The sequence below is a fragment of the Babylonia areolata genome, chromosome 1 (assembly GCF_041734735.1).
Source record: "Babylonia areolata isolate BAREFJ2019XMU chromosome 1, ASM4173473v1, whole genome shotgun sequence".
Classification (NCBI taxonomy): Eukaryota; Metazoa; Mollusca; class Gastropoda; order Neogastropoda; family Buccinidae; genus Babylonia; species Babylonia areolata.
The window spans coordinates 43,250,421-43,269,541 of NC_134876.1; the positions used below are offsets into that span (position 1 = coordinate 43,250,421).

The following is a 19,121-nucleotide window of genomic DNA, read 5'->3' on the forward strand; positions in this document are numbered from 1 at the left end:
AGTGAAAAGGATTGTTCCAGTTTAACATGCACTAAAAGGTACATGAAGAGAGTCAAAGTGGTGTTAGTAAAAGTAAGAAGTTTCAACTGAGATCACACTGATGATAGTAATGGTCATGATGATGGTGGTTAGAATACAGGCGGCAGAGGGAGCGCCATTCTGAAAAAGAGATTAGAAATGTTGTAAATGATCATCATAATAAGATGCTGGATAAATGAGTCTGGTCAAAATTGGCTCAGTAAAAACCAGTGAGAAATTATTTCCAGAACAGAGACTGTCTTTCAATCTTTGTTTCTGTCTTTTGTCCTTTGTTTCAGGACTGGGCTGATGAGATGAGAAAGATGCTGCAAAAAGGCAAGCACAGCACAGCAAGCCTGAAAGAGAAGTACATGGAGATGTACAGGATGCTGATGGAGATTCCTGCAAGCTCTGACGACAGTTCAGGCACTCAGAGGTCTCAAGCGTCAGCCTCTGTCTCAGCCCCTGTGGCCATGGGTGACTTCAGACGCAGGTTTGCAGAGGTGAGAGGGGTTTGGGGCAGGAAGAGGGTGGGGTGGTTACTGTATGGGTTATGATCCAGAACTTTTGATTTTTGTTTAATTATAGACACAATGTTAGTGGCATTGCCCCCACTCTTGTTAATCCCCAGTCATTCATAACAGACCACACCCAGGTTCATCTGCAGCAGTCCTGGCATCAGCAGTTCTTAGGGAGCTGTTGATGTTACATTGTCAGGAGGCCACACGCCAAAGGAGAATCTGGACTGCTGCTGAGTCACTTTGGTGGTGCTCAGTAGTGCCTGTTCTGATTCATCATACATAGCACACCATCTCCTGTGCTCCCAACTGCTGACAGTGGTCACGTGGTCACAGAACCAGACTGAGTGCATGTGCTCCTGGAGTGGAGACCTCCACCAGATGTCCCTTCAGTGACAGTCCCCAATCAACCTGCCAGCACTGAAGACAACGACAGATACTCACCACAAGCATGAGAGTGGAGGGGAAATCAACAGTGGGTCTCCATAGGAGCAAGCATAAGAGATCACAGAATCCAGGACATTTGTGTTTTCTATGATTTGAAAATTATTTGGTTGATAATGCTGCTGTGGATGTCCATTTAGTTTTTGGACGACATCACCATGTTGTACTCTATGCTTGTTCTTATATGATACCCAGAACAACAGTTTGTCTGTGTGGTTGGTGTGTCTGTTTGTGTGAGATGATCCAGGAATGATCATTAGTGCCTGTTGCAGCACAAACTAACGATTTTGTCCTCATCAATTTGTTAACCTCCCTATTCTTAGGGTTGTTGGCATACATACACCAGTGAAGAAAAACAGACTGTGGAATTGTCTTTTAAAATATGAAAATATTGCTATTAACACTGAAAGTAAAATACCCAAAGAAAACCCCAAATGAAATGAGGTACTTCCGTACACATGTACATACCCTCATCTGTGCATCACCATTTGCTTGCTGGCTTGCATGCACATGCACATATTCATGAACGAGCACACACACACACACACACACACACACACACATTTCACCAGTTGTTCAACTCATCATCATCTCGTACTGATAGATGCATACTTGCATGCTTGTGTATGATGTATGTTGGTGCTTGCTCACCACTGGCGTGTGTTTTCCAGGTTTTCAAGAAAGAGTTTGACACAGCATTTGGCAAAGAAGGACAAAAACTGGTCACCATGAAGGCCAAGGTAATTCTACTTTCATCCTGTCAATACACATCTTCTTGTGAAGCCCACAGAGCTGTGAATCATGCTAGATGAGTGAGCTACAGAAATGGTTTGCTGTTATTATGACTAGCAAATCTGTCACTGTCACTGGTCCCTTATTCTGGCTTGGTCATGGGGAGCTGCACTGCTAAATGGATTACTAACTGACCCCATTCAATTCATATACAAGTTCTTGAATTTCTGCTGTTTGAGCCATTGTTCTCACATTTCAAGTGGCAGTCGTGATGTTATGTTTTCCATGGATCTTGCTTGTGGAGTAGCTTACAACTATGTTGAAAAAGAAGAATGGATAGAAAGTAAAAACAAACTAGCACGGTCAACAAAATAATGGAGAAGCTTTTCCATAACAAACAAATTACTTCAAATATGATGAAAACATCAGACAAAAAAAAAAAAGAAAGAATTACTATGAGAATAGTTTTCTGTCCCACACCAACGAACCACCAAGTTGTTGCTTCTCATCTACATGATATGACTGTCCACTCAGCTAAAGGCATAATTCCTTTTCAGGGCATCAATACAGGCAGGGATATAGCAGAAATCAAGCCTGGAAATTTGTTGAAAATTCTCCACATGTTCATGGTTTCTCCAGGAATTCTTCGGTATTGTGCGCAAACTCCAAGGGACGTTTGACGCTCAGAAGAACACACGTAATCTGGCGCCACCTGAGAAGCTGCGGGAATACTGCTCTTGGATGGCCAACTTCAGTCCCTCCCGTGACAGCCGAGAGCTGGAGATTCCAGGTGAGGAGAACACAGAATGAAACATCAAAGAGGGTGTACGTACAAGGGGGAGTATCTTAATTCTTTTTGTGATGGCCACCCTCTGTGGGAGCACCTGTGTAATGCAGAGGGATATATTTGTTACACCTGACACCGTGCCTCACATTTTTCGTTTTGTTCTTTTGTTTTTGTCATTGCTGCCCCATGATGTGCAGAGTTTCAGTGGTTCCCCATACACAGCCACACACAGGTTCCTCTGCCATTGTCTCGTGGGGGAACTATCAAGTCAGATTGCCAGGAGGCCATATATATACCAGAGGATACTCTGTGCTGCTGTTGAGTCACTTAAGTGGTGTCCAGTAGTACGTGTTCCAATTCAACATATCCAGAACGTGATCCACTGAGTCCCCTACTGACAACAATAATCATTTCACATTTTTTCAGAATTATTTCTGACACTTGTGGTTGCTTCTGGTTACTGATGAATTCTCATTTGTTTAAATGGGACAGGATTCATATTTTGATTAGAAAACGAACTGGAGAACCAAAAAGACCACATGGATCAAATATTTTTTGTATCTGAAGAAAGTCTGTTAGGTTATTTCTTTGATTAACAGAGTTAGTATTACACATGTGTAGTGATGGCCTAGAGGTAACGTGTCCACCTAGGAAGCGAGAGAATCTGAGCGTGCTGGTTCGAATCACGGCTCAGCCACTGATATTTTCTCCCCTCCACTTGAGTGGTGGTCTGGATGCTAGTCATTTGGATGAGACGATAAACTGAGGCCCCGTGTGCAGCATGCACTTAGCGCACATAAAAGAACCCATGGCAACAAAAGGGTTGTTCCTGGCAAAATTCTGTGGAAAAATCCAGTTCGATAGGAAAAACAAATAAAACTGCATGCAGGAAAAAATACAAAAAATGGGTGGCGCTGTAGTATAGCGACACGTTCTCTCCCTGGGGAGAGCAGCCTGAATTTCACACAGAGAAATCTGTTGTGATAAAAAGAAATACAAATACAAATACGAATTTAAAATATTTACCTCTCTTAAGTGGAATTGTGGGAAAATGGGGTTGAAAATACCTGCAGATTTGAGTGTAATTTTCTTTTTCTCCAGGACAGTATGACGGTCTGCAGAAGCCAATGCCGGAATACCATGTGAAAATTGCTGGTTTTGATGAGCGGGTCAGTGTTCATAATTTCTTCTTTCTGTCTTGACCCCACCTCACACTGATTGTCAGAAGTAGTGTACTCATACATACTTAGCACCTGATACAGTGACTATATGTTAATCTCTTTTAGATAGTTATTTGGTGATACTTCTTTGTGGAATATATAGCACTTGAAACCTTTTAATCATTTTCTTCGCAAAAATTGCAGTTCCATTTTTTAATGTATGAGGCATTCTCTGTATGATATTACACAAAAAACTGGAGCATACTATAGATATGCACTCTTCCTTCGGTGACAAGAAATTTCAAGCCATGAAATTAATTTTCAAGATATTCAACAGATGTGTGTGATGATAAATGTTAATGAGTTTATTGGTATGGAGCGTTACCAAATAATGTTTGCTCTAAACACTTAACAGTACAATAGTTTTGATGAGAATGATGTTTGTCCTTCGGATTCGAAAATGACCATGGCTTCAAAAAAATTAGGTGGAGGATGGGTGGCTGTGAGTCTGGAGGTGACTGATGGGCCTGAATACATTACAGTGCATTACACCATCCATCAAAATACGCAGATTAGTCCAACTAATGCAGCCTTTCATTTATTCAAGATATATGAGTGTTTTGCTGAAAGGAAAACAACAACAAAAACGAACTAACTAAGCTGATGGTCAGGTGATGGTGATGAGCTCCATCCGGAAGCCGAAGCGCATCACGATCCGTGGGAACGATGAGAGGGACTACCACTACCTGGTGAAGGGCGGGGAGGACCTGCGACAGGACCAGCGCATCGAGCAGCTCTTCGTCATCATGAACCGCGTCATGGAGAAGGACGCGGTCTGCCGGGCTCGCAGCCTGAAGCTCAAGACCTACCAGGTCATCCCCATGAACCCCAGGTGAGAGTGCTAGTGGAAGGCGTGTGCAGTGAAATGTGTTGTTGATTTGGCAACATACATGTACTTCTTCATGACTTTGTTGTGAGATTTTCACAAACAGAATGATGCCAACTGAGATCCAAGGTCTAGAGGGTTTTGTGGCCTTGAAATGATTCAGCAGAAAAATGACAGCTTTTGAAGATGGAAGCTGAATCAGTTACATATCCATCTTTCTTCATCACAGTAAGGTCATGACCTCTGCTTTCATCCTGATTGGATAGTGAGTTTTGCATATCTGATGAGCTTGCTTCAGTTTGAAATTGTTCAACTTCTTTCAACACTTGGAGCACAGGAGCGAGCGCTAACTCGGTAGTGGTGTCATTTGCTCAAGAATGAGGACCAATTAGTTTGAGTGCGTCAAACTTTGTGAACACACCTTTAGAACTCTGGTATGAGCGTCAGTTCAAGGAGACCCAGTTGTTTTTTGGTAGTATTCCTGCTTGAGATGTTTATGGTTCTGCCTTAACCCTAAAGTCTTGTTTCAGTTCTGTTCTGTCTTCAAGTTTTAGATCTGGATACAAGGTACATTCTGTGTATGGACCATCCTTTCTAAGGAGACAGGAATTGTATTGTCTTGTATTGCGTTTCCTTTTTGTATTGTCTTGTCTTGTACTTCTTTTTTTTTTTTGTTACAACATATTTCCCAGGCTGATCTCCCAAGAACAAAGCCACCCTTTTCTTTTGTCTACTTCTTTTTCTGCCAGTGTAAATCGTTTCACCATCAGTGAGTATTTTTTCTGAATTTTGCTGGGGACAATCTTTTTGTTGCCATGCATGCTGCATGCAGGACCTTGGTTCATCATCTCATCTGCAAGACCAGCACCCAGACCACCACTGAAGGTCTAGTAGAGGGGGTGGTTAGATTCCTGGCCTGTGCAGGACTCGAACTACTCGGGACAGTAGCATGCTAGTCAGGCGCATTACCACAAGGCCACCACCCCACCAGGAATGAGTCATGCTGGTGACTGTGCCTGAAAGTCAGTGTAGATATGTCCGATGAAACAGAATGTTGATAACTTGTGATAGGAAGATGCAGGTTTATTTTACCACAACACAGCTATGATTCTGTATGAGAACAGTAAGTGAGAAAGCATTGAAGTGTTTAATTGTGTTTGCATTCTGTTTTCACAGGGTGGGTCTGATTGAGTGGATGAATAACACTCTGCCACTGAAGAACTTCCTGTATGATGCCATGACTGATGAAGAGAAAAAGTACATTGAAGGACCGTAAGTGCTGATACTGTAGTGTTGAGAATACGCAGGGTGCAAACTCTGATTAACATCTGTAATGTTTGTAGGTTTGTTTCATTTACTTGCATGTTCACACACACACACACACACACACACACACACACACACACACACACACACACACACACACACACACACTCACTCACTCACTCACACACATGGGCACATACACTCACACATGCACACATACACAGACACAAACCCCACACAACCAAGAGTTAACCTCAATCCAGAACTTATCACTGCTGCATGAACATGAACCAACTCAACCTTAAGGTGTTTTTTTTTTGTTGTTGTAAGTTTGTTTTATTTTCCACTGATGCTCAAGAGCAGTTTACTTAGCAGTTTGGTGACATACGATATCATGTTAAACTAGGCTTTTCCATTAAATTTTGCGACAAACACAGCACTGAGATGCTTCCGCTTCTTCCAAACTCTCCACATTAGATATATTTGTAGTATTTCTACTGCCATTCAGATATTTAAAAAAAAAAAATCCTTACTCTATGTGAGGTTGATGGATTCTTGCCAAGCTGTAATTGACAATGTCAGCATAGCAACAAATGGTCCAATATTGTGTTATTTATTTGCTGTGTCATTGACAATGTCAAAATAGCAACAAATGGTACAATATTGTGTTCTTTACTTGCTGTGTAATTGACAATGTCAACATAGCAACAAATGGTCCAATATTGTGTTCTTTACTTGCTGTGTAAGTGCGTTGGGTTACGCTGCTGGTCAGGCATCTGCTTGGCAGATGTGGTGTAGCGCATATGGATTTGTCTGAACGCAGTGACGCCTCCTTGAGCTACTGAAACTGAAGCTACTGAAACTGAAACTTGCTGTGTAATTGACAATGTCAACATAGCAACAAATGGTCCAATATTGTGTTCTTTACTTGCTGTGTCATTGACAATGTCAACATAGCAACAAATGGTCCCACATTGTGTTCTTTATTTGCTGTGAATCCCAGGCAAGGTCCAGCTCGACAGCACCAGAACTGGACAGGCAAGTTCTGGAAGCAAGGGAAGGAGACGCCGGGAGGCATGTACTCCATGGTGTACCAGAAGTACACCAAGACAGAGACGGAGCGCGAGTTCAGGACGAAGGAGGGGAAAGTTCCGTGGGATCTGTCCAGGTGAAGGGTGGATTTTTTGTCTGATTGTTTTGGGGGCTTTTTTTTTTGTTGGTGCGGTTCTGTAAAGATTTCACTTTTCTTCACCGAGTATTTGCAGAGATGTGGTGATTACATAGCTTTTTAAAATGTGTGACATTTCATGGATCGTAAATTCTTTTCTTACATGTACCATAATTTTCGTAATGTAAGGTGACATTTGTTTTCCTCAACATTATACACAAATGCATCTCGTTTGCGTATAAAGTTATTTGCAAAACAGGTGGGTTTATTCTAGTATTTGTTACAAAGCGGCACAGGCTCAAAAAAACAATATCATTTGAATAAAGGAATGGAAATGGGATAAATTTATGATGTCAGAAAAGTGGTTGGCACACAGAAATAAATAAAAATTTCTCAGCTCTTGAACAGTTAGTTGCAGAGCCTACAGCTATTTATTTTGTGTGTTAGCAAGCAAAGATACTCAGATAATTTGGCATTAACCCTTTCGCTGCCAGGAAAATAAGATTTAAGTGAAATCTATTTGCCAGGGTTTTTTCCACAAAAAAACAGGTATACATTTTCAAAAAATTCTGTGCTCTTTGTTATTGGAGAAAAACCCATAAAAATATATATTTTCTGAAATGTAAATGAATAAAGAATACAAAACTCATGATGTTTTCCCATTTTATAGATTTTTAGTGACATGCTGTTGTTTTGAAATCAGTGTTTTGTTTTTTTGTCACATTTTCAACTTGTTCATTACAAACATTAGTTAGGTGATTTGCACTAAAATATCATATTTTCTGGACAAATGGATATCTACACACACAAAATCATACTAGAACAACTACAATATAAAAAAAAGGAAAAAAAAAAGATACACATTGCATTGTGACTTCTCCAAGTGATAATATGGATGTGAAGCCACGCCCCCTCAGTCTCCATGCCCCTCCTCTTCACCCCTCTCACACGGTCACTTTATCCAGTTCTCATACATATATATACATGTATATCTTTGTATATATGTGTGTGGGGTTGGGGGTGGGAGATATGGGCGTATGTGTGTGTGCTTGTACAAGTAAGTGTTCATCTCTGTGAGTGTGTGTTTGTGTGTGTGTGTGTGCGTGTGTGCCGTGGAAGCTGCGATACGTAGTCTAGAAATGAGTGTGTGGAGGAGGGGGGTAGAGGAGGTGCAAGGTAATGTGTGTGTGTGTGTGTGTGTGTGTGTGTTGGAGCTCATGTACGTTTATATGTATTTGACTGTGCTTTCATATCTGTGAAACTGCATGTTTGGTGCATTTCTGTTGTGCATGTGTGGGTGTGTGTGTGAATGTGTGTCTTCATGTTTTACATTTATTCGCTTATTTATCACCATTGTTGTCTTATTTATTTATTTATTTTTATTTTTTAAATTTTTTTATTTTAGTATTACTATTATTATTACTACTACCTTTTTCTATATTATAATTATTATTCATTTATTTATTTATTTATGTAAGCTTATCTATTATTTATTCCCCCGTGGTTTTTTGTTGTTGTTTTTTTTGTTTTTTTTGTTTTTGTTTTTTGTTTGTTTTTGTTTTTCTCAAGGCCTGACTAAGCGCGTTGGGTTAGCCTGCTGGTCAGGCATCTGCTTGGCAGATGTGGTGTAGCGTATATGGTTTGTCCGAACGCAGTGACGCCTCCTTGAGCAACTGAAACTGAAACTCATCAGACCGCGTTGGCTGAGTGCCAAGAAAATCGCTCACGCTGTGTCCTGCTAAAATTTGGTGACTTCTGTCATCTGCTAGAGCTGAACAGTGGGCATCACTCACTGATAGTCGTATCTTGGCCACTCTCTTGATTGCTCCCTTTATTTTCTATCAAATCGTACTATAAATGTTCACCACTGTCTTCTCCTTCAAATTTTTGCTTCAATTCTTTCTGAGCATCAGCTAAAGAAAGCAATCTTGGTTGATTTAGTTCACCATGATCGCATGTCTTGAGCAAAGTGTCAGTCCGACATTTTGCTGAGCGAGCGAGGAGAGGAGCCAGGCAAAGACTGCGGCCAGTAACCCAGCCAAAACGTTCAAATAAAGGACTGCCTTATGACATAGATGGTGTTTCTAGCTGTGAATAGAATCTAGAAAGATTCCCCAAGTTAAAGCTACCAGCATTTTTGTCAACGAACTGAATGCAAAGCAGGGAAAAGCCAGAATATTTCGATGACGAGTTATCTCGTCACTGTGGCAGCGAAGCGTACATGCTTTCCGTGACGAGTTATCTCATCATATAAGCAGCCTAGGGGTTAAGATGAAAGCAATGAACATATTCTTTGATTTTGTGTTTAAACAGGTGATCAGTCCAATAGTTCAGCTGAACACTACTGCTGACGGCGTAAGATATGCGGATAACATCAAGTCAAATATAAATGACAAAACAGAACCAGAAAGTAGTGCTCTGATTTTCTGCTTGAATGCCAACAGATGGAGAAGGTTTATGAAGTTTTTTTACTGAACTCTGCAAGGGCTGACCTATCTGTTTTTCAAATGATACAGACAAAAAAACTTGATTCATGAGTGAAGAAGTCTATTTTTCTGTTTCTGTTTCTTTGTTTTATGTTTTTACAGTTGTTTCCATGTTGAAAGTTTGTGATATTACGAATTCTGTTCAGCCATGGTTTTCTAGTTCCAAAGTTACTTTTGAGCTGCACCTGGTTGACTGTATTTTGATCACACCTAGTTCATGAGCACATCTTATTCTGGAAATTTTCTTCAATTTAAAAAAAAATTCAGAATGCACCTTGCAAGCACATTACAGATGGAAAGTTAGGGGAGTTTTTTTTTCTTTTATAACCTTTTTTGTTTATTTTTGTTTTATTAGACTGGTCCTGCGGATGAGCACTTCACCAGAGGCTGCTTATAAACGTGAGCACATTACAGATTGAAAGTTACAGTGGGTTTTTTTTAACATTTTTTTTTTCAGCATTTTTTTCTTTTTTCTTTTTTCAGACAGCCCCAATGTAGGTAAATGCTTCATCAGATGCTACACCATGCACCTTCACATGAGCATGTTATTCTGGAAGTTAGTTTTTTTTTTAAACAGTTTTCTTTTCTTTTTGCTTTTTTTTTTTCAAGACGGGCCCTGATGCAGATGAGCACCTCACCGGAGGCTTTCCATGTGCTGCGTTGTGCCATGCTCACATCCCATGCTGTGGTGTGCATCTGTCAGTACCTGCTGGGCATCGGGGACCGCCACCTGTCCAACTTCATGATCAACCTGAAGACCGGGCACATGGTGGGCATCGACTTTGGTCACGCCTTTGGCACTGCCACTCAGGTCAGTGGAGGGGCTGAGGGGTTGGTTGTCTTGTGTGTGTCTAGGGGAAGTGGGGGAGGGGTGGGGGTGGGGGATGATAATAATGAATTTCTTTTTGGAGGGAAGTTGAATAAGCTTATATTTTTCTTTACAACCAACCCTCAAAGCAAAAAAGGAAAAGATGAATTCAAAGTAATCAGTTCAAATTTTGGATAGGATTATAGAAAATAAAAGGCAGAGTACACCCACACACTTACATATACTTTTGTAGGGGTAGGAGACTCTACATATACTTTTACGGGAAGGAGAGAGGAATGAGGGAGGAATGGGTGAATGTGTGTGCGTGGGATTGGGGGGGAGAGGTGTGTGTGTGTATGTGAGTGTGTGTGTGTTTTCAGTGCGTACCGAGTCAGTTTTAATCATATTTCTTTCTTGTGCTTTGAAAATGTATTTACCTTATCAATAGATCATATTGTAGGATATCTGTGTCTAGGAAGGTTGCCAAGACCATTTTATGACCACCAAAGGGCCAAGTGATGTCTACACAGGGCAAGTTATGTTAACTCTGACAAAATAGCCAAAAGCTCGTCAAAGTTTAGAGACGTGAAGATTTTCCTGATGAGAGTAATTAGTGTTAATCAGTCTGTTGATGACTCACTGTGCAGTGCGAATCCCTGTATTAGAACTCGCATGGCTGTCTGCATTCTGCCGTCATCTTCTCATGCAGTGAGGATTGAAGCCCTGAGAGATTCAACCAGTTGTGAAGAACATTACTCTGAGGTGAAGGTCGAAGTCTTGAGTTGAATGATTCCATTGGCCTATCGTCACATGCATTAATCATCATCAGGCAAAGCTGGATTAGAATGCTAGTTATAAGAGTTATAACATGTCAAATTATATTCACAATTTCTCTGTTGTTTGCAGTTCCTGCCGGTGCCAGAGCTGATGGCAATTCGGCTGACTCGTCAGATTGTCAACGTGGGGTTGCCACTGAAGGTGAAGGGCATGCTGGAAAACACAATGGTGCATGTGTTGCGTGCGCTGAGGCAGAACCACGACCTCCTCCTGGCCACCATGGATGTCTTTGTCAAAGAAGTGTCGCTGGACTGGACGGTGAGAGCTATACTCTCTGTCTGAATGTGGCATCGGGTGTGATGGCTAAATTGTCAGAGCACTGGATTTTCGCCCACGTCTCCTGAGTTTGATCCCTGGTTTCAGCACACCTTGCGGGTTAAGGATGGAGATCTTTCCAGTCTCCCAGGCCAACATATGTACAGACCTGCTAGTGCCTAAACCCCCTTCATGTATATGCATGCAGACATATTAAAGATCCTGTAATCCATGTCAGTGTTTGAAGGATTATGGAAACAGTAACATACCCAGCATGCATACCCTTGAAAACAGGAATATGGCTGTCTACATGTGGGGTAAAAACGGACAAACATATAAATGCCAAGCCCACTTGTACATAGGAGTAACAAAGGAGTTGCAGCCCATAAACGCAGAAGTGTCTGGATGTGAAAAGAAACTATGTTGAGACCTGTGTAATCCTTCTTTTTCTTGTTCCTCTCCCTTAACTCTCTCCATACGAACGGCGAAAGAGACGACGTTAACAGCGTTTCACCCCAATTACCACCATCAAAATATTGCAAGCGGAAGCCTCTTATACTGAAGAGGTGAATGTTGACAAAGAATACCACAGTTCTGACGACGGAAGCTAAAGGTTGGGTCATTCAGACACCCACTGGACATCCGATGGGTCTGTGTAGAGGAGAAGAGAGGACTGGCCGTATTGAGTGAGTTAACTCTGTCAAAAATCATTGGGGCGGTGCAATGAAAAACTGTTCACCATATTCCTCCAGGCCTGTCGGTTGTGTGTCAAAGCCTGGATCTCTGGTTTTCCCTGACTATTCTGCAGTATTGTCACTCTGTCATTTTTGTCCCTATCTCCCTGTAATCCCCCATACCCCAGATGTGCTGAAAGGGATTAAATCTGGTCACTAGGTGTAATGATCTACTTACAGGAAGAAGAGACTGAAGATGGCTTAACCTGTACAACCACAAAGATTATATTGCTGTTACGTTTTCTTATGATGTCTGTTGTTTTATTCTGATGTAATTCATGAAGCTTGGACTTTATTTTTTTAGAACTGGATTTGGTGCCTCAGGCTTTAGGAAATATATTTTCAGCTATTTGGAAATAAATCTCATCATCAGTAGATGACAATAAAATCTTCAGAAAACAGTGAACTACTGAGATCTGCATCATTCTTGTGCGTGGTGTTACTCTGAATGAGTAATTTTTTTTAAGACAAAAAAAGGGGAAAGAATATATGCACTTATTTCAACCAGAGCATTTGAAACAAATGAATAATTTTCATGTTACTGTTTTTTCATTGTCCATCATCCTTCTACACGCTTCATGCACAGTGTGTTTAGAAAGTGTATTTGGATAAATTTTTGAATTGCATATTTGCAAGAGGGCATTTTTGCAAGAGAAGCCTTCTTCTCAGGTCAGTATTGAACATTTGAGAACTTTATGGACCTGATGCATGAAAATTATCATTATCACTAACAGTGATAGCTGTTGTGAATTTCATTAGCGTTTACATGTTACTGTCGTAACAGTTTTGTTTGGTGTGTTTTCTTTGTAGCAATGGGCGGAGAGACAGAAGCATGAGGGAATGGAGCCTGAAGGTGAGACATGTGAACAAACATATTCTGTGGCAGTGTGTGTGTGTGAATCTGTGTGTGTGTGTGTGTGTGTGTGTGTGTGTGAATCTGTGTGTGTGTGAATCTGTGTGTGTGTGTGTGTGTGTGAATCTGTGTGTGTGTGTGTGTGTGTGTGTGTGTGTGTGTGAATCTCTGTGTGTGTGTGTGTGTGTGTGTGTGAGTGTAAAAGATGCAGATAAATGCATTAAATGCAGTAACCCCCATTTCCCTTACAAACATGCCTATGCACTCACACACGCAGAGCTGAATGACCCATAGAGACAGTAAAATGCTGTTCAGTGCGGTAGGAGTAGTGAAATGACGTATTCTCTCATCAGCAGTGTTTAGATTATGTCTTTATACTTTCAGTCATGTTTCACTAGACTGGCAAAGAGTTAGATATGATGGATTTGTAGACAGAGGATTAGACAGATACTGAAAGAGCATCTGATCAAAATTAAAGCAAACTAATGTAAATATTTTTTGCTGACAGTGCTGTTTAAAAGAGAGCCACGTGTGTGTTTGTGTGTGTGTGTTTGTGTGCTTTTCTCTCATGAATTGAAATTCCACTCTTCTGTTCTTATTCAAACAAAACCAGCATGTGGAAGACTGATTTGAGCTTGCTGACATTGTCTGTGACAACAGATGCAGAAGCGGATGACATGACATGGTATCCCAAGCAGAAAGTGCAGTCTGCAATGCGGAAACTGAAAGGAGACAACCCTTGCTACATCACAAGGTACGGTCCACTTTGTTGCTTGTCCTTACGGCTTCTGTTCAGGGTGGACATGTAACTTTTAGATTGCACAAACTGGTAGCTGTTGTGTGCTTAGCATATGTAAAAGAACCCATGGCAACAACAGGGATGCCTGTGGTAAAATCCTGTAAAAAGATCTACCTTGATAATGACACAAAAATAAATACAAGTGCAGTCAGAAAAAAAAAGAAGTATGAGTGAAGCTGCACTTAGGTGACACTCCCTGGGAAGGGCAGTGCAGCCCAAATTTCTCACATAAATCTCTTGTGACAAATGTAATACAATACAATTTGTTGGGGAACTGCCAGAAATGGGGTAGTGCTGTGGATTGTGTTGAGTAAAATCCTGGTTCAGGAAGTTCTTGTTGATGTGTGGGATACAAAAACAATAAGACGTTATATCTTTCAAAATCAGTAGAACTTTTGTCTCTAGCCCTAGGGGTGTGGTATGTGTCAGAACTGCCATGCACACTGAACAGACAAAACGCATCCTCTTTTGTGCAAGTGGTTTCTGTTTCAGGCCTGATTCATGCTGTGCAAAAGGTAGCAAAAGCAAGCCTCAGGTAGTCTGATGCAGAAACAACAGCATCTGGTAGAACTTGGCTCTGGTCTCTTGAGATTTATAAGAACTGTATGAAGCACATTTATGTGTTGGTATTATGATGACTCTTCCACCATGTGCTGTGACTGGATGTTGTCCTGTCCAGACGGCATAATCAGTACCGTTTTGTCATGTTAACCCCGTGACTGCTGCTGATGAGTATTCTCCTCAGTGAAGGCTGTCATCTCACTGTGATAAAATCGACCTTACAGGTCTGGATGTCTGTTATCATTCTCTTTCTTTTTCCTGTCCCATCATCTGCACTGTTTCAGTGGCATTACTGCCATGCCACTCATTTTGAGTCCCCTATACACTGAAAACTGGGTTCGTCTTTTACAATCCCAGCGTCTCATTATTTATCTGGAGTTCTTGGGGTTGTTTAACTAACTTTCAGCAAAAATCAAATACGCCACTTAAAAGCACATAAAAAATAGCTATTGCACTTGAATGCCACACTGGTCTCATTTCACCAAGATTCAGCAGTTTAGAGGTTAAAGATCCTTTGACAGTGTTGGAAAATTTCTTTCTTAGAATGGTGCCCACTTTACCCCAACTCACCGTTGCAAGATCTATACTCGACCAAGAGCCAGAGCCAGATGATCTAAGCCTTTATCAGGTCCTGTAGTTCAAAACAAAACAAAAAAAAAACAAAAAAAAAGATGAAAGCAGCATCAATTATAAGTGAAGTAATGAGGGGTCAGTCCTCAGACATGTTTTTGAATTCCTCTCTCTTCCACAGTGACTGATGGTTTGTGGAGAGCTTCAGCACCTGTTCGTTTGTTTCACTTTCTACTTACTGATCCATATATGCTTTACCACATCTGCTTTGAAAGATTATTTGGAGCAGATGCTTGACCTACACATAGACCCAACACGCTGGTCACGCTATAAGAGCCTACCAAATTCTGTTTAAAAAAAAAATATATATATATATATATATATATATGTGTGTGTGTGTGTGTAAACAATGAACAGAGATGATATAAAAAAAATTTAAAAAAAAGCCAATTAAAAAAAAAAAAAAAAAAAAAAAAGCAGAAGCATATGCTTGACTAATGCATAGACCCAGTACGCTGTTGTTCAGCTGGTTAGTGAGGGACAGTGCCTTTAAAACAACAAGGAACTACAATATTATTATGATTGAAACTGACACTCAGTCTTGATATTCATGGTTTCCAGGTACCTACATTTATGCATTTTGGTTAGAAAGCCATTACTGGCACATCTGATGTTTTTTTTGTCCATATTTTTTCAGAGATGAAATCCGACTTGGTCACTCCAAAAACGCTGCCCTGAAAGCGTTTGAGACGGTTGTTCTTGGGGACAAGAGGGACAACGTGCGTGCCCGCCTCCCTGACAGGGGCCTGACAGAGGAGCAGCAGGTGTCAGCGCTGATTGACCAGGCCATGGACCCCAACATCCTGGGCCGCACCTGGAGTGGCTGGGAGCCATGGATGTAGAGACAGGATGGTCGTACAGAGATGCCAACTGTTACGATTTCACCGTATTTTGTTACGCTCAATCACAGTTTGTTCCAACGTCACACCAACGTCATAATTGTTCTGACAAGTTCATTTTCAACTACATAGCATGGTCACATACTTTCCTGTCATACCATTATCCAGACGCTCTAGACCTGTCTATCATGAGGCCAGGGCAGTCACTGCTAACCTTAGTCTCACGTGTTGATGCTCAGCGTGTGCGTGTTTACATTGAAACAGCATTGAGTGGACCATTCAGCTTAATCATTGCAGTTACACCATGTTGCAAGTAGGCCCAAGTGTTTGTATGCCTTGCAGATAAAATGTACGTTTGCTGAAGTGGCTCAGAGTCTGAGTGTTCTTAACAAATTCCAAATGTTCCAATGACTTGGCAGGGGCTGGCATTTCTTGTAGTATGTGTGGAAAAGTGTTTGGTGTTTCAGGTGTTGTAGAATGCCCAGGTTAGCATGTTTGTACACGCATTTGTGTGTGTAGTTCATAGCCATGGATGTAGAGACAGGGTGGTAGGGGCCTCCATTGGTTTGGATGCACCTGGTATCACCTGGATGGTTCAGGACGGCAGAGGCCTTCTTTGGTTTGAACAGAATTTGGTGGTTTGGTGTGGAAACAGTGCTTGCTGTTTCAGGTGGTGATGTATCTCCTGACTAGCATGTATGTTTGTGTATGTATAGAGACAGGATGGTTGAGGTTTTTGTTGTTTTGGTTGCAGCTCATGTTGGTTATGTGTGCATATGTAGAAAAATGTTTGTTTCAGGTGTTGTTATATCACTAAATTTGCATATGTGCACACATTTGTGTATGTGTAGATACATTATGGTTGAAACCTTCGTTTTAGGTGTTGTGTCACCAGGTTTGCATATGTACACACAGGATGGTTGAAGCCTTCATTGATTTGGTAGCAGTTTTGTGGCTGTGTGTATTGCTGGAAAAATGTTTGGTGCATCAGGTGGTGTTGCAATGCCAAGTTAGCATACACATGCACACATTTGAGAATGTGTAGAGACAGGATGATTAAGGTTTTTGTAGGTTTGGATGCAACTCCTGTTGGCTTTGTGTGTATCTCAACAAGGTGTTTGGTGTGTCAGGTGTTGTTGTAATGACAGGTTTGCACAAGTATTCACAGTTTTGTACATGTTTACTTGTGGCGTATTCACGTCCGTGTGTAATGTTTCTACATTGTCATGTAACACCAGCAGTTTACTATGTGCATATGCAGGTAAGCGTATGAAGCGCCCATGAACCAAAAGAGAAGCCTCTGCAAGTTTAAAGACAATGACGTTCATCTTATCTCTTGTAACGTTTAGGTCACTATGTATTGTTTTTGAACTGTACATTGGATGTGTGTAGGCAAAGTGATTCTTGGGTCAGGGGTGGTTTTTATGATTGCTTTATATTTGGTTTATTCGTTGGTGAATCCTTATATCTTTATATCTTTTAAAGCCATAAACTGATTGATTATTTGAATAATGAGGAATGTGCATTGCCCAGTGTTTGACTATGCAATCATTTCTTGTTCCATAAATCTTTGATTGCTTATTTGTGATTTCTGTATGTTGATGTCTGTATTGATCAAGAAACTGAGTTTGGTGGATGTGCTGGAGACATCCAAAGCTTTGATTTGAAAATGATTGCTTATTTCTGATATTACTTTATATTGTGCATTCATTTGATTAAGTCATAGAAATTCATTCGTTGTGAGAATGTCAAAAGCTTTGTTAAAAAAACAACAACAGCAAACAAACAAAAAGCAACAACAACACACAAACTCAAGAAATCAATTGTCAGTTAATAAGTGGTGTAATTATGCAGCAGTTAATCATTTGTAGTGTGTCATGAATGTCTGTCTCAGAGATCACTTTAAAATCAGAATGCAGGTCATGGAAAGTAACCACTGCTTCATCTAAATGTGAAAGTAAATGTTTCGTACATTTCTGACTACTATTTTTATCAATTTATGCGTCCTTTTCAGCTTGTTTCATTATCATTCACTTACAAGTTAACTGTTTTCACAGTTTTGTTTTTCAGTCATTTCAGATTTCATTTTGCACTGTGAAGTGATTGCGTATTTTTATCATACCCTTTGGCATATTCATGGCAATATGAGTGCTTTATGCCAGATTCTGTGTTTATGATACGCTTTGACATTTTCAGGGTAACAGTTATAAGTGTTACAGGCCAGAACCAAATTTGATGTTTTGATGGACATTGATAAAGAGCATTTCTAGCCATTAATTTGTAAAAATGTTACATAGCATAGAAGGCCCCAACAATCCTTCATAAACATTTCATTTGTGTATTAAAACAAGCATTATGCATTCCCTTGTTTCAAGGAATTAAGTTCTTTGAGCCGTATTTGTGAGAGACTTTTCAACTGGTAATGATCATTCTGTGTCAAATCAGGACAGTGACACAGATGTATACATTGTTCATGGGAAAATGAACACAATAACAGTTGAATCAGCTGGCCATGACTTATTACATGTTTCCCAGAGTTTACATTTTTCTTTTCCAGGCATTATGACTGGAACAGAAGAAACGAGACCGAAGAAAACAGCTCTGTTGAAGATGATAGGTTGATGAACAAGTTTGTGGTCAGTGTTTTAACTGTGTTTCGTGTTTAGAATGTAAATTGCATAGTAGATTCTTATTTTCGGTATGTCTAAAAAAGAAAGAAACAAAAGGATAGTTATACAAAAGTATGTTCTGTGTGGGTTAACTAGTTTTGACACTTCAGCCCTGAAATGGCCGTTTAGCAGTCAGCTGGGCTAAAAGCAACACAATTTGATTTAATTTGGTTTGACATTCTTTATCTTTTTGTCCCTAAAAAAACCCAGAAAAACAAAACAAAAAAACTAGTGTACATTATTTGTACATGATAACTTCAGCATACATTTGTGGTGGTGTGCGAGATTGACTGTGTCTTAGATTAGCAGTTGGACAGAGTTCGGGAAAGCACCGAGTCCTGATATAAAAAAAGTTCATACGTCATCTTCTCCACCATCCCAACCATCCTTCCTCTCTAATGTACACATATGTATGCACTCTCTCACACACAGTTTGGTTTTACTGAGTGGCAAGCATAGTAGAGGAATGTTGAACAGAATAGTTTGAGCAAGCAGAGAAAAAAAGAGTATGAAAACAAGATAGGTTCAATCTCACTATGAATTGTTCTGTCTTAGAAGTATCTGGTAAGATTTTTACCTTTGTATAATGTGTTGAAAAAGTATTGTTGTTCTGCTCTTCAGTGTGTCATCAAGTCGTGTTGTTTGTGACTTCATCAGATCAACACTCCTTT

The 19,121-nt window shown here is 40.4% G+C and overlaps 1 protein-coding gene across 1 annotated transcript in view; it reads left to right on the plus strand.

The window, feature by feature from the left end:
• LOC143283193 (DNA-dependent protein kinase catalytic subunit-like) overlaps positions 1-18,141 on the plus strand; it is a 112,445-nt gene extending 94,304 nt beyond the window's left edge. Inside the window, exons 78-89 of the mRNA XM_076589371.1 lie at positions 318-521; positions 1,652-1,720; positions 2,352-2,502; positions 3,601-3,668; positions 4,331-4,551; positions 5,722-5,817; positions 6,815-6,979; positions 10,075-10,276; positions 11,180-11,368; positions 12,910-12,952; positions 13,613-13,706; positions 15,580-18,141. Of these exons, the coding sequence (XP_076445486.1) occupies positions 318-521; positions 1,652-1,720; positions 2,352-2,502; positions 3,601-3,668; positions 4,331-4,551; positions 5,722-5,817; positions 6,815-6,979; positions 10,075-10,276; positions 11,180-11,368; positions 12,910-12,952; positions 13,613-13,706; positions 15,580-15,784 (1,707 nt within the window). The 3' untranslated portion in view covers positions 15,785-18,141. The remainder of the gene's footprint in view (positions 1-317; positions 522-1,651; positions 1,721-2,351; positions 2,503-3,600; positions 3,669-4,330; positions 4,552-5,721; positions 5,818-6,814; positions 6,980-10,074; positions 10,277-11,179; positions 11,369-12,909; positions 12,953-13,612; positions 13,707-15,579) is intronic.
• The last annotated feature ends 980 nt before the right edge of the window (positions 18,142-19,121 follow it).